Source organism: Osmia bicornis, chromosome 6 (assembly GCF_907164935.1).
Source record: "Osmia bicornis bicornis chromosome 6, iOsmBic2.1, whole genome shotgun sequence".
Classification (NCBI taxonomy): Eukaryota; Metazoa; Arthropoda; class Insecta; order Hymenoptera; family Megachilidae; genus Osmia; species Osmia bicornis.
Genome location: NC_060221.1, coordinates 7,604,140 through 7,616,955, shown reverse-complemented (window position 1 = coordinate 7,616,955; position 12,816 = coordinate 7,604,140). Strand labels below are relative to the sequence as shown.

The window sequence follows — 12,816 nt, the reverse complement described above, 5'->3', positions numbered from 1 at the left end:
ATTTATAATTGATCCCATAATCCCATATCGGTTATTAAAGATATTAGTAGCTCTGACATCAATTAATTTATTCCGTTTGCAAATTAACTATCAATTTCATACGAGTTTAATAACTGATTTCAAAAGCAGCATATTTATTTAATATTACCCTAACATTTTAATACTCCTACATATTTTATAACTGATGTTCTTTAAGTATATAAAGATTTTTCTAAAAAAAAAGCTGCAAACTATTCTGTTATTTTCATGAAAAATAAAGTATTTTCTGAGTTATGTAAAGTTACGTAAAGTTTACGTAAAGTAAAGATATTCTCCAGTCGATGGTTGCGCAAGGAATTACGTGATGCAGTAATTGCATATTTCACGTGATAATTACACGAATATTTCAATAGATAAATACGTAAATATGTCCAGAGACACACGATGTGAATTGACTCGGAGAAAATAATTCTTAACCTTCGATAGAACCAGTTGTATTGTATTATTAAACGAATGTACAACTACAGTTGCTCTTGAATACGTAATCGATAAGAGGAGGAAAATAAAAAATCCTCTAACGAGGAAGCAGCAATCACGTCTTTCCATATCTGAAAATGAAACTTGAAACGAACGTTTCGCTCGGAGACAATTCATCGACCTTTGACCGTCGAAGAAATTAATTTCTCTTTGCGGTTCGAATTTCCATTGCTGCGACCGACGGCGTCGTTCTCGATTTTTATTTTTCCGCAGAGGCAAACGCGAGGGAAACCGCCCGCGCAATGCTGGTCAACGGATCGAAAAGATAGATATAAAGAAACGAGAAGGATACAAAAAAATTGAATGGAAAAAAATTGCAACGCGAAAGAACGAATGGAAAAATTATATTTTTCTCGGTGCACAAATCCTGAGCGTATTTTACGGTCACATAAATAAATTTGACCAACTTTATGCCCGCGGTTTTAACTTTATCTCTGTTAAATACTTTGAAACGTTTAAATTGAAATTGAAATGAACTTTACTAGGTTAAATTCATACTCGATTTGACACCGTGAAATTGACAAGAAAAGAGCTTGAAAGGGTGGCTCTTCCTTTTATCAAGATACTTTCACCGTCACTTGTAAGTTTTATCTTTTCAACGCAGTTTCCTTCCACGCATATTATCGTCTTCTGGATGGCTGAGCGAACGTCTTATCAGACAATAGATAGAATCGTTCTGACAGTTTTCCGAGGGACATTGAGCATCCTGGCAGGACAATACCAGAGGGTGAAAGTTTCAACCTCACCGACACAGATATACGAACCAGCCCAACGGAGTGTCTACAATGTTGACACTTTATTGCTATCGCGAATTGGATCTCCTGTTTCCGCGTTCGCCAGACACTCGATATATAGTTTCGCCATTGTTTATGAGAATCTCGAGTACATTCAGCTAAACATTGTACGGGATACATTTGTCCTACACCGTCAAATAATCGAGATACAGTTTGTCCATTACCAGAGGTTTTCATTATGAAATCTAATGTAAACGATATCATGAATCATTTCAGTACCTTCCATTGAAGAATTTTAATCATGGTCAGTTGCGTGACCAACGATCGTGCGCGATCGTTTATATCGAGGTTAGTGATCCACGGTCGTGGAACCTGGTTCGATACGGTGCACAAAAAAAGAAAATTGCGGTAATCGCGGTAATCGCGGCCAAGGTGGATTAGGAAATGGTTATAATTACATTCTTATGAAATTATAACAGTCAAGTTATTTAACGGACTGTAGATTTCATTTGTTTCTTCAGGATAGGGTGGACGATAATTGAAGGAATCAGTTGGAAATCGGAAATTCCAACTTTGAAACGGTTCGTACTTTGAAGGGTGAAAGCTTGAACTTTGAAACAAAGTCTAATTTGTATCGGAGAAATTCCCTGGACGCAAGGAGCGTGTTTCTACCTCGTAATTTTATCTGGTATTTGATTTAATTTCTTACTTAATTTTTTCCCTCCCTTTCCAAAGAGGAAAAAATCGAATCGAAGCGTAAACGCATAAGTTTTCTGCTGAAACGGTCAAAGAACAATGGTATTTCGTTATTGCATCGACAAATAAAGAACAGCAGAACGATTCTCGGCAAGGTCTTTCCGTTGCATTCTGTTCCTCTCTCTCGTTTCCCCTCCCGTTAAATCGATTGCTACGTGACGAATAGTGTTCCACTTTCTTTCTTGTGTACCTTACTGCTCCGAGTGAATCTGACAATTGATTGCATACAACCGAATCGAGGTTACGCGTGTGCAAGCCTTTGTCGAAGATGAAAAAGCATTCAGCGGAGAAAAACGAGTTGCAATTGCTGTGAATTTAACACGTTCAGCTTTGATGGAGGTTATCGGCAATTAGCTTGTGTATACGCTTTTTAACGTTGCTGTGTCAGGGACTCTTAGCCGAGCAACCTCGTTTATTGAAAACGTCTTTTAAAAACAGTTTTCTGCTATTCAAATCGGGAAACAAAGCTTGCGACAATAAAGCCGAGTACGAGGGTAACTGAATAAGTAAAGAGACGAATGGCTGTTATTTTAACCTTCTCACGAATTTGAAAATGTCTTATAGTTACACATCCCAGAGTTATTATTTTGCTTAAGTACCATTTTATTTAAAGTAGATTTATAGAAATATGTATAGTTTCATAGAGAAATATTTTTTAATGCTTTTTCAAATATATTCCAATCAAGTTAGTAACGTGTTAAAAATACTTAAGATTCACAATCTCTCTGTCCAATATATTTTATTCAATTAGAGGATGCAGTCATCTGCGAAGGAAACGTGTATGCACTGAAAATATTTAAATACAGCATGTAAACCAGACGCGCCGATTAATCACCGAAACAGCAATCATCGATAATCTTTTTCTTCACGCTTCATGCTACGTTTATCAATGCACTTTTTGCATGGTTGCACACTTTTCATCATACATGGCTCGCGGAACACACGTAAATACTGTAGCTAAAATCGACCAGCGACCAGCACGTTTTGTTTGCTGAAAGGATTTAAGGGACAACGATAAAAAACCATTACATTTTTAATATTATATGAAATTATAAGCATATTTGGAAATTAGGTAATTGGGAAATTGGAAAATTTTACTACTTAAAAAATTAAAGACCTTTGTCAAAAAATAAAAAAGAAGACAACAGGATCATGTTCTTGTTGTAATTAGTACCGCCATCTAATCACGCATACATAAATACTAATTACTAAGTAATTAAGGATAAGAGAGCTTTTCAGAGATTATGTAAATATGCTCTTCCTCAATTACCCCTAAGAATGCATTTGTTCTACTGAAACACTCATATTTATCAAAATTATACTTAATTCCTAAAGTTAGTCTTCGGTGCTATTCAGGAACATTTAATTCTCTAAATTACAAGTATAATCAAAGAGAAAAACCGGGTTGAAATAAAATTTAAAAAAAATACTATCAGAGAAAATAAGAATGGATTTCTTCGTTTTGCAGCCACTGTCAGCTCTTGTCGTTCGCAGAGCATGAATTCAAGTAGTAAAAAAAAAGGAAGGAAAAAAAAGTAACAAGGAAGGAATCGTCAAGTTCTGTCGATCGAACGGGTGCGATAGGCAGGTGTCACGCCATTGCGCACCCCCCGCAACGCGACGATTACGACGATTACAAGAGACTCCTAGGGGGGTCGTGCAGGGTGAAATCGCCTCGGTTGACATTGCATCACGAAGCACTAACCACATTATTTATGCCACCTCGTAAAACATGTGGCGTGCCTAAACACACTACTCGTTGCCACCACCCTTACCCTTACTACCAAACAGTTACGCAGCTCAGAGAACATACTGAACTTCTGTATGTAAAGTTCGCCACCTTTAGCTACACCTGCCTCGCGAGTAGTTTATATATCAAAGATGGTTAGAGAAGATTATTCTTTAAAAACTGACAAAAGGAATGGGAGAATTCGGGTGTTTTTTGTTAAGAAAATCATTATAAATCTCCTAAAGGCTAAAAATTCGAAATACGATTTGAAGTGTTGTATTTTAACATACTGACTTTAGGTTTCCGTGTTGATATGCTCACTTTTATTCGATATTTGTTATCGGTCAATTCACGTGAATACCTCACTTAAGAACGCCTTCAATTAGGTCAGCAATCAAATTGGAATTATTTTTTAACAGAATTAATTATTCAAGTTGAACAGATAAGAATTAAAAATTCGAAATAATCGCTTTGCTTTCGTGGCTATTTACAGTTACCCTACTCGATGGAGTTGGATTACGACGTAGTAGGTGTTCCGGGTGGTGTTTCCGGAATGATGGCGCTGCTTACTCCGAGAGTGAACGTATCAGCCAGAGGGGAAGTACCAGTTACCTTGCAGGTCTTTAGGATCAGGCTACCCTGTTCGGGTCTCGTCAGTGCTGAAATTCCTTTGGCTTTGAGACTAAATGTCACCGCACCTCCTGCCACTAAATACAACGACACTGTTCTTGTCTTCAAAAGGAACAAGATTTGCTTGCAGGGTGAGTATCCATCGCTCTAATCAATTTCATTTTAATCAGATTCTTTGATCGTTTTAAAACTTACGTAATCTCTGATTTATGATACTTAAGCTGCATTGTCGTTTTAAAGAGATTGAAACAGGTAGTTTATGAAACACTGTTACACGAGTGGAACAGTTGTTGAAAATGCGTCAACGATACAGGGATAAAAATCCGTTCGTGCGTACCTATGTCACGCGCGGAACGCGTAAACCGTGTCAATGCGTTCGCGAACAAGTATTTTAACACATTGCCGTACTCTCGATAATTGCTTGGTTTATGTAATCGCAGATTTAATTAGTACGTTCACCGGGATCGTTGAATGCCTTCGTTACAGGCGACGCAATTTCGACCTATACCTACACCGTGATTAAAACGAAGAGAATCGCTTGAATTCGTTTCGAGTCCCTTTCTATTATCGCCTCTATGTACGATTTATAGCCCTTCGTGCAACTGGAAATCGACAACAACGTCGATGCATAATTTCTGAAAGCAGAATTTCGTGTATGCGAATTCTACCCTCTCTGATATTTGCCTGTATCGGTGTGAATCAACTGATCAAAGTTCTATTCATCCAATCTCGTTTAGTTACGTAGTTACATACAATATAAATTGCTTTTCTGCAAGTGATATTTTAATAATTCAACATCACAGAAAAATTTTCCTTTACATTGTCAGTTGAATACATGTCACCTGTCAATTATTATAATTTTGTTAACCCTTCATCCGTAACGATTATTTCACCTTTCTATGAATTTTCTATTAAATTTAGCGTCAAAGAAAATAGCCGTTTTGTCGGGGAGCGCTAAAATTATCCACGAAGGACGAGCGAAGATATTGTACGTATACAATTTAAAGAAGAACGATCATTATCGCATCGTGCTGAAAATATTGTTTAAAAAAGATGTTTGTCTGCTGTTTCAAGACACGAGTTCTCTTCAGATATTTTCGACGGTACCTACAAACTCGAACCCTGTATTTGAGCATATCCAACCTCTCGAAATCTCGCAATTCCCCTTCAATTTTCCGAACGTTCTGATTCCCATCCCGGTAACCGGGAATACATCCTCTTCTTCGATTGGAGATCAACAAGAACATCGAGTATCGAGAAACTCGAGGCAGTAGTAACAGACAGGTGGATGGAATTGGATCCCCTTCTCGATAGAAACTATACTTATTTACACTTGCTAGTGAGACAATGATAACAGACAGAAAAAGATCAAAAGGAATAGGAAAAAATAGAGCAAGATACGAGGGTGAAGTGTAAAAAATAGAGAGGATTAACAGACGGTGATACAAATCCGGTTACCAGTACGGAGGACGCCACAATGAAAAGCAATCCGAGGAATAAAATTGAATCTCGTCAGGAATTGGTGTATTTAATGAAAGAGAAGAGAAGAAGGATCTCACCGGTCTGAGATCAAGAGGATCGACCACCTAGAAAAGTGAAGTGGCGAAGAAGCGGCAGAGGGGTACGCTACAAAGAGGGAGGAAAATAAGTAAGCGGCTATGAGACGAGACTCGTCGACAACGAGTTCCTTCTTCTTTGCCCGGATTTGCTTTTATTCTTGGCCTGGTGCTGCTGTTTCCTCGTGACCCTCCTTGCTCGACAAACCTGCTTCTTCGCTTCTTAAGAGATCCTGCAGAAATTTGAAATCGTCTGGAGACCACTCAAAAATAATCGAATTTCGTGTTTGGTTCCTAGAATCCTTTTACCCTGTCTACATATACAGTGGTGCGTTAAAAAACGTACGCAATAAATATTCAAGAAGAAGAAATAAATTAATCATTAGAAAACGGATGTTCCGGATTATAATAATTTTTATGAATAATTAAAAACATTAGACTTGAAATTAGGCATGTTTTGAAATTAACCATCAAAGCGTTAAAAGGTTAAAAGTTTTCGAAATAAGAAAAAGAGATTCTTTTTTTTTAATTTTTGGATTGAAACCTTCTCTTATCTGGTGTTCTCGACTTTCTGCTCAAGTTCCTTTTCTGGTACATCGACGAAACTAGAGTTCGATCGATCCTCCGCCATGTTGGAGCAACGCAAGCAAATTGATTCCTTTGTCCTACCAGCCGTTAACCTTCCCTCACCTTTTTTTATTAGATATCAAGTGGTGCGGTTTCTTTGAACGTGCTAAACCGTCGGTTTCCGTGACTAATTTTTCGATAGTTGAATCGAGTTGCGGTTCTCTTATAAGAGCGACGGATTAAAAGGAGATTCAGATTTGACGCGCATAGAAACGAGAATGGAAACGAGATTTTCAAATTCAAATTATCAATGAAATATGAAGATAAAAATGAATAATTGTTCGTAAATAAAACAACAGTGAAATTGAACGTCATTCTCCAAAGCAACTTTTAAGCAGAATCTCACGATGGAAAAAATGAAAACTAAAGTTACTTAAAAAGTTGCCGTCGTCCATCTCGGTGAGCAATGTACCGCATAAAGAGAAGATTTTAAGACGTCCGTTCCTTGTGGATAAACAGGGGAAAATTCTTGCAAGAAGTTGGACGCGACATCAAATACAGCTCCTATTTATTTAACTTTATCGCAATTTTCCGCTCAATTATTCTTCTCCTGTACAGTGCGATCTAGTGTTACAAATAGAGTGTAATTGTTAATGCATTTATAGCATAATAAAACACGATGCACCACATGATACATGTAAGTAAATGAAATAGAAAAGAAAAGTAGAATTTCACCACCAAGACCTGAACAAAACGCTTTTTCTTTCGCTCTTTTACTCGTTCTCTTTCCGCAGCACCATCATCATAAAGTTTTTCCTCGGCTTTTTCTCGGTTACATCTCAAGCTGAGAAAATTCTTCCTCTACCAGGTACCGTATGTGCGATCGTGTCGGGCTCATTCGTTTACTCTGTGTTATTTATCCTGACCACGCCGCGAATCTCACTTTTCTCGCAATTTTACCCGAAATAAAACGAACAAAAAGGACTTGTCTCGTTAGAGAAAGGGCGACGAATTTGCATTATTTCTATAAACGCAAATAAAGTAATATTCTTTGTAAACCTTTATTTAAAACGAGGTATCTTTTGTTGCAGATGTTTTGGTTTCTTAATGAAAAATCCCCCTCGGGTGTGGAACTCTGGAAATACAAAGAGGAAGACTAGTAAAGAGTTATATAGGGCGGAAAGTGCAAACGAATCTGAAAGGAAATTCAAAAGACATCCAAGAATTTTTTGTGAAACATCGTTCGTGATGGTTTTGAACAGACCATGATATCCAATTCAAAAGGATCTTCCTCCTTTCATTCGAGTACCCTGATATAACTTATGACTGCACGGTTGCTAAATGTCGTTCGTTTGATAACCAGACCGATACAGGTGAACGTTCGATCTATCAGCCTGTTCGACAATGAAATCGATTCTCTTGCGGGTACATAGAACATCGAATGGGAAACGGTTCAATCGACAAAATGGGTTGTCGATAACGTAATGCGGCTCGCACACGCTTTGTGGCCGTAATGCAATTATTTTACGGTGGCAGAGAAGTACGTTCATTAAATTGCACAGGAGAATCTATGCTGATGACCAAATTTCTCGGTTATTATGCTGTCAAAGTCACGCACGAACGTTGAAATATTCGGAGGGAATCCTTCTATTTGGAATATGAATTTACCTTACACGACTTAGGGATCTTTGAACATTTAACAGCCCTTGATGCCGCAATAGAGTCGCTCAGAAAAATCTTGGTTGCACTGACAAAATTGTAATTTTTGTTCCAGGGGTTGAAGCACCGCCAAGGAACGACTCGGTTCGCCTCGAGCCAGGACCGCTGGTGAACGGTGCTGGAACACTTTACGTCGCCGCGACGTGTGCGTGCGCCTTAATATTAGTCGTCGGCAGCGTAGCAAGCGCCGTGTATATTCGCAACAGCAAGGCTCGTATTCAAGAGTCGCAGTGAGTATAGTTTCAAGTATACACTCTAAACTTATCCAATCAAGGAGATAGTAAAACCAAAGCGACGAGATTTCATGGAAACAAGCAACGTTCGTTAATCTCTTGTGGAAGAAAGCTTCGCGATTAAACATTGATCGAACATTCCGCTTATTAAAACGGTAATTTCATATCGTGCCTCGAGCACAATTTTCCGAGGTATAAAACCAGGATCGTGACGAAGCAACCCGGTTATCCGTAAGATTCGTAAGGATGGCGGCTTTCATCTTTTTTTTTTTTTTCACGTATCACCAGTCGCATTCTCATTTCCCACGAGCAGACAGAGTGAAAAGTCTGCTATCGTGAGTTTCCCGTTGGATAGAGAGAAGGTGGGAGGCGTGGGCTGAGTCGCGGTGAGGAACAGAAGAGCGGAGAAAGATTTCTACACCCCCGCGGGAAATTCGTGGGATAAGCTGGATAGGAACTCGTCCGCATGAAATATCCTTTCAATAAGCCCTGGTGATCCGTCGGTCGCTTGGCACGGCAGCCGACATTTTATTGCATGGCTCCACGTCTCCGTTCGAGGAGGACTTTCGCGTGAGAGGATGTAAGAAGCAGATCCAAAGAAAGAGACACCCACCCTTCTTCTTCTCGACTTGTTCCCTCTTCTCTTTTTTTTTCATTTCGCCTCCTCTTTAACGCGTAAAATACTTCCTCTTACTCGTACAGAATTACCTACAGTCTGTTTAACTCTGGTTTCTTATTAGTTTCATTCATTACGAATCAATACAGAAGAAACGTAGGGTAAATTTCATTTCTCGCGATACTTAAAACGAGTAATTAGAAACTTTTAAAGAGACCGTGTTTGATGCCAGACGTTATTCGTGCGTCGTCTAAACTTTTCCATCGAGCTTTTATAACCCATTTCCTGATGCATAAGTTAGTAGTCATACTTAGTAACAAAATCTTATCCAAGAAGATTCTGATAAAAGATTCGAAGCTAAAGTTCTGGAGAGGGAGAGAGGAATTTTATTTCTTTTACCCGTTCCACTCCTCTTTACTCGGACTTGTCGTATTTCCTTTGAATATATTAGTATCCGTAAAACTTCCGGTACGCGATTTTACGAGCGATTTATACAAAGAAAAGTATACTTTAAATCCTCAAAATGATAATCTCTTTCATTTTATTACTTCCTACCATTATTTTACTTTTCTTCGCTGCAATTACACGTATAATTATGACCGTCTTAAGTGACTATAAACTTGCTCAATTGAAGCTTTACGCTTAATACCTTGCGTATATAGCCAATATTAATAATACTTCATTTTTTCCTTACTTCAATTAGAAGAAATTCATGATAATACTCAGAAAAGTGGGTCACTAGATTATGTATTTTAATTATACATTCAATTGGATCGTCGTTATTACCGGTATCAAAGAAATTAATACATTCTTGCACAATTACGCGGTGTCAGTGAAATGAATTCCGACATGGTAAAATTATAGAAATGAGATGAAACGGCAAGAGGCTTCCCTTTACCTTCCATTTTCATTCCCTTTGTACACCGTCTTTCCAATTTCCTTCAAAGTAGACCAATTGTCTCTTGACGAGCGTTATTAAATCTTTTGAAGTTTCTCATCACGAATTTTTTCTTAAGATGGAAATAGTTCAAGATCCTCCTTTGATGATGAATTGAAATGAAACTAATTTTAATCCATATTCCATGAAATGCTCCAAAAATATTTGTTTATTGCAGAAGACGTTACATTTCAATAAAAGGATTGAAAGATTCGGGGAAATATGAAGGTGGCAACAATGGTGCAATAATCTTAAATTTCATTCGGTTGAGGGTGTACATAAACGTTGTCCTAAAAAGAAATGTTTTTTATTGGCTGGAATTTTGATAGAGGAAGGAGGGGTAAAAGTGGTTTCTCTTCCTTCCTATAACGCTGTCGTTCTTCCTTTCTGTCTTCCGCAGTAGGGAAGTCCCGAGCATGAGCCAATTGTCTCTCGGGGGATATATTAGCTCTTTTGAGGCTCTCCAGGCTGATAACGCGCGGGAAAACGAGGTTCAGGATCCTTCTCTACCCCTTATGCGTCCCCTCTTGGGGCGAGACTGCAGATTTTACATCCGTTCGCTCGAGTAAACACACAGCACCCACCCTTGCCCCCTCTTCTCTGTTACTGCGTCGATCTCGATTCACAAAGGACGATTCTAGAATTTGACAAGAACACGCTCCTCTTTGCGGCCGAATGCTCCTTTCGTATTCACAAGGATAAGAAATTTCTTTATGTCACACTTGTGTGGTACATTATTTCGTCTTCGATCTCTCGTTACCGAATAGAAATGCAAATTTTGAAAAACATATATTTCGTTTAAAATTTAAAAATGAATAAATAAAAACTTCTTTCGAATGGCAATTCGCATTAGCCCAGGCTATGCATCAATATCTGTGTTTCGTATTTAGATGGTAATTCTTGCGCTCGAGTGTATCAATTGTAGCGGAATAAAATAAATCGGGCATGATAAATGGAAACTGGCATCGAGCCGTAAAGTACAGTGGCCGAAGTCCTCGAGCCTCGATACAGAAAAACCGGAGCGTGGAATATTTGAAATGGTCGGCGCGACGCCGTCGAGCCGCGCCGTTACTGTTTCTCGCTCGGCGTTCCTCTTTTTTTCTATTTTTTTGTCGAATTGTGCGTGGACGGATTTGCATGCGCAAAACGGCCAATAAATCCGGCGAAATATCGGAATTACCGTTCCTCGAGACGAATTCTTTTCCCAGTATTTCCAGCTATGTATCACCGTTCTTCTTCTCTCCCGCCTATACGCCGCTTTTCAGCCTCTCTCCGCTCTAATATTGCGTTTCAAAGGGGAACGAACCCTCTTTGAAAATTTTTCCCGCAGGCTAAGCGGTAATTTCACACGCTACGAGGACCTTCGACGGGATCGATCACACGGGACACCTCGCTAGATGCACAATCGCGAACTTTTCCTATATATTGGAATTCGAGTCGAAGAAAGGAGATATTTGTCGAGTTGATGCAAATCGACTCGGGACGTTGTCAGGTTTCAAGGATCATTGAAATTTTTATCTTAACGACGACATGGATATTGATATACTTCGAAAAGAATAAGGGAAAATTAGACTATAGAACTTCTTAAAATTATTTTTCACGATATTTTCACTTACTACTTTAGGAAACTAATATACAACTGCAATTTTGTTTTAGAAAATATCGAGGATATAGAATAGAAACTATTTCCATGAAAAATAATCTGTCGAAATCTGTGCAAACAATAGCGAACCGTATCCCATGATCCGAGTTTTGAAATGTGATACACACAGTTCTCTCCAGTCGTTTCTCGTACGTTTTTATTACGTAGGAAAGTGCATTTGCGAGTCTTCGTTAAAAGCAGGCAACATTGTATCCACATAGGCCGGGATATTGTAAATGTACACAGTTTTACTGAAGCTATGAATAATGATTCAAAAACAGCACAATATTGTGTGAATATATACATATTTATTTTATTTAAAAATTATAGTCATGAACTGTTTTCAGAATGTTTGAATCAGTGTTGCTTTAATGTCTTAAAAATTGATGCACTTGGCGGACTAATGCTTGATATGTACTACTTGTACGATTAATTAAGCAGTGTTAAAACCAAACTAATACAATATTCTACCTGGTACGGTTAGTATAATAATAAGACTATTAAACATAATATTTCTCTATTTTTTTTAATTATTTAATTTACGGTGCTGGTCACTAATGACCCCGTTAGTATTCAACCGGTGTTTGATAGGAAAAATATTATAATTCCAGTACTAAGTTTCTAAACGGTATTCAGATTCCTATTCTCAATATATCAAAGGCTTGGCTCAATATATTCAATGAATTACGAGGAATCGCAGTGGAAGAGGTAAACGATAAGAGCGGCGCGACGCGGCACGGCGCGAGAAGCTGGTGGTAGTAGTAAAATGATAGTTGGCCATACCTCTCTCAATTATTACCGGTGCAGCTGTGTTTCGGCGGCGCACAGAACGTGTTGTGCATTACAGAAATAATTAACCCCGTGTATAATCATTAGATAGCTACAGGGTCGTCTGTCCTTCCAGGAAAACACTGCCCTGTTGCAGCTATTCAGCGGCAGACACCGGTGGTCTGGCGAGAAGTTCTGTTCTGGTTAGAGTCGACCCACGACCCGGAAGCGCAAATTCCGGAAGTTACGCGACCATTGCCGACCTGGAGCCACTCTATGCGAGACCTTGCGGTTCTAGAGCGAGTTACTACGCTTCCAGCCATATGACGCATCTGAGTCAGGTATGGTGCATAATGATTTTACGGGAACTTGCCTAAGATATTGCATTAAGTGCTTAAGGTGGTTTCGAAGTA

At 38.7% G+C, this 12,816-nt stretch overlaps 1 protein-coding gene across 3 annotated transcripts in view; it reads left to right on the top strand.

Annotated features, from left to right (window-relative positions):
• The window catches only part of LOC114871988 (tyrosine-protein kinase Drl-like), a 48,207-nt gene that overhangs the window by 27,754 nt on the left and 7,637 nt on the right, over positions 1–12,816 (top strand). For 2 of the 3 annotated variants that reach the window (XM_029178666.2, XM_029178668.2), the window contains exons 3-5: positions 4,229–4,496; positions 8,263–8,437; positions 12,540–12,744. In XM_029178666.2, the coding sequence (XP_029034499.2) occupies positions 4,229–4,496; positions 8,263–8,437; positions 12,540–12,744 (648 nt within the window). The remainder of the gene's footprint in view (positions 1–4,228; positions 4,497–8,262; positions 8,438–12,539; positions 12,745–12,816) is intronic. The other variant, XM_029178667.2, reaches the window with a different exon arrangement.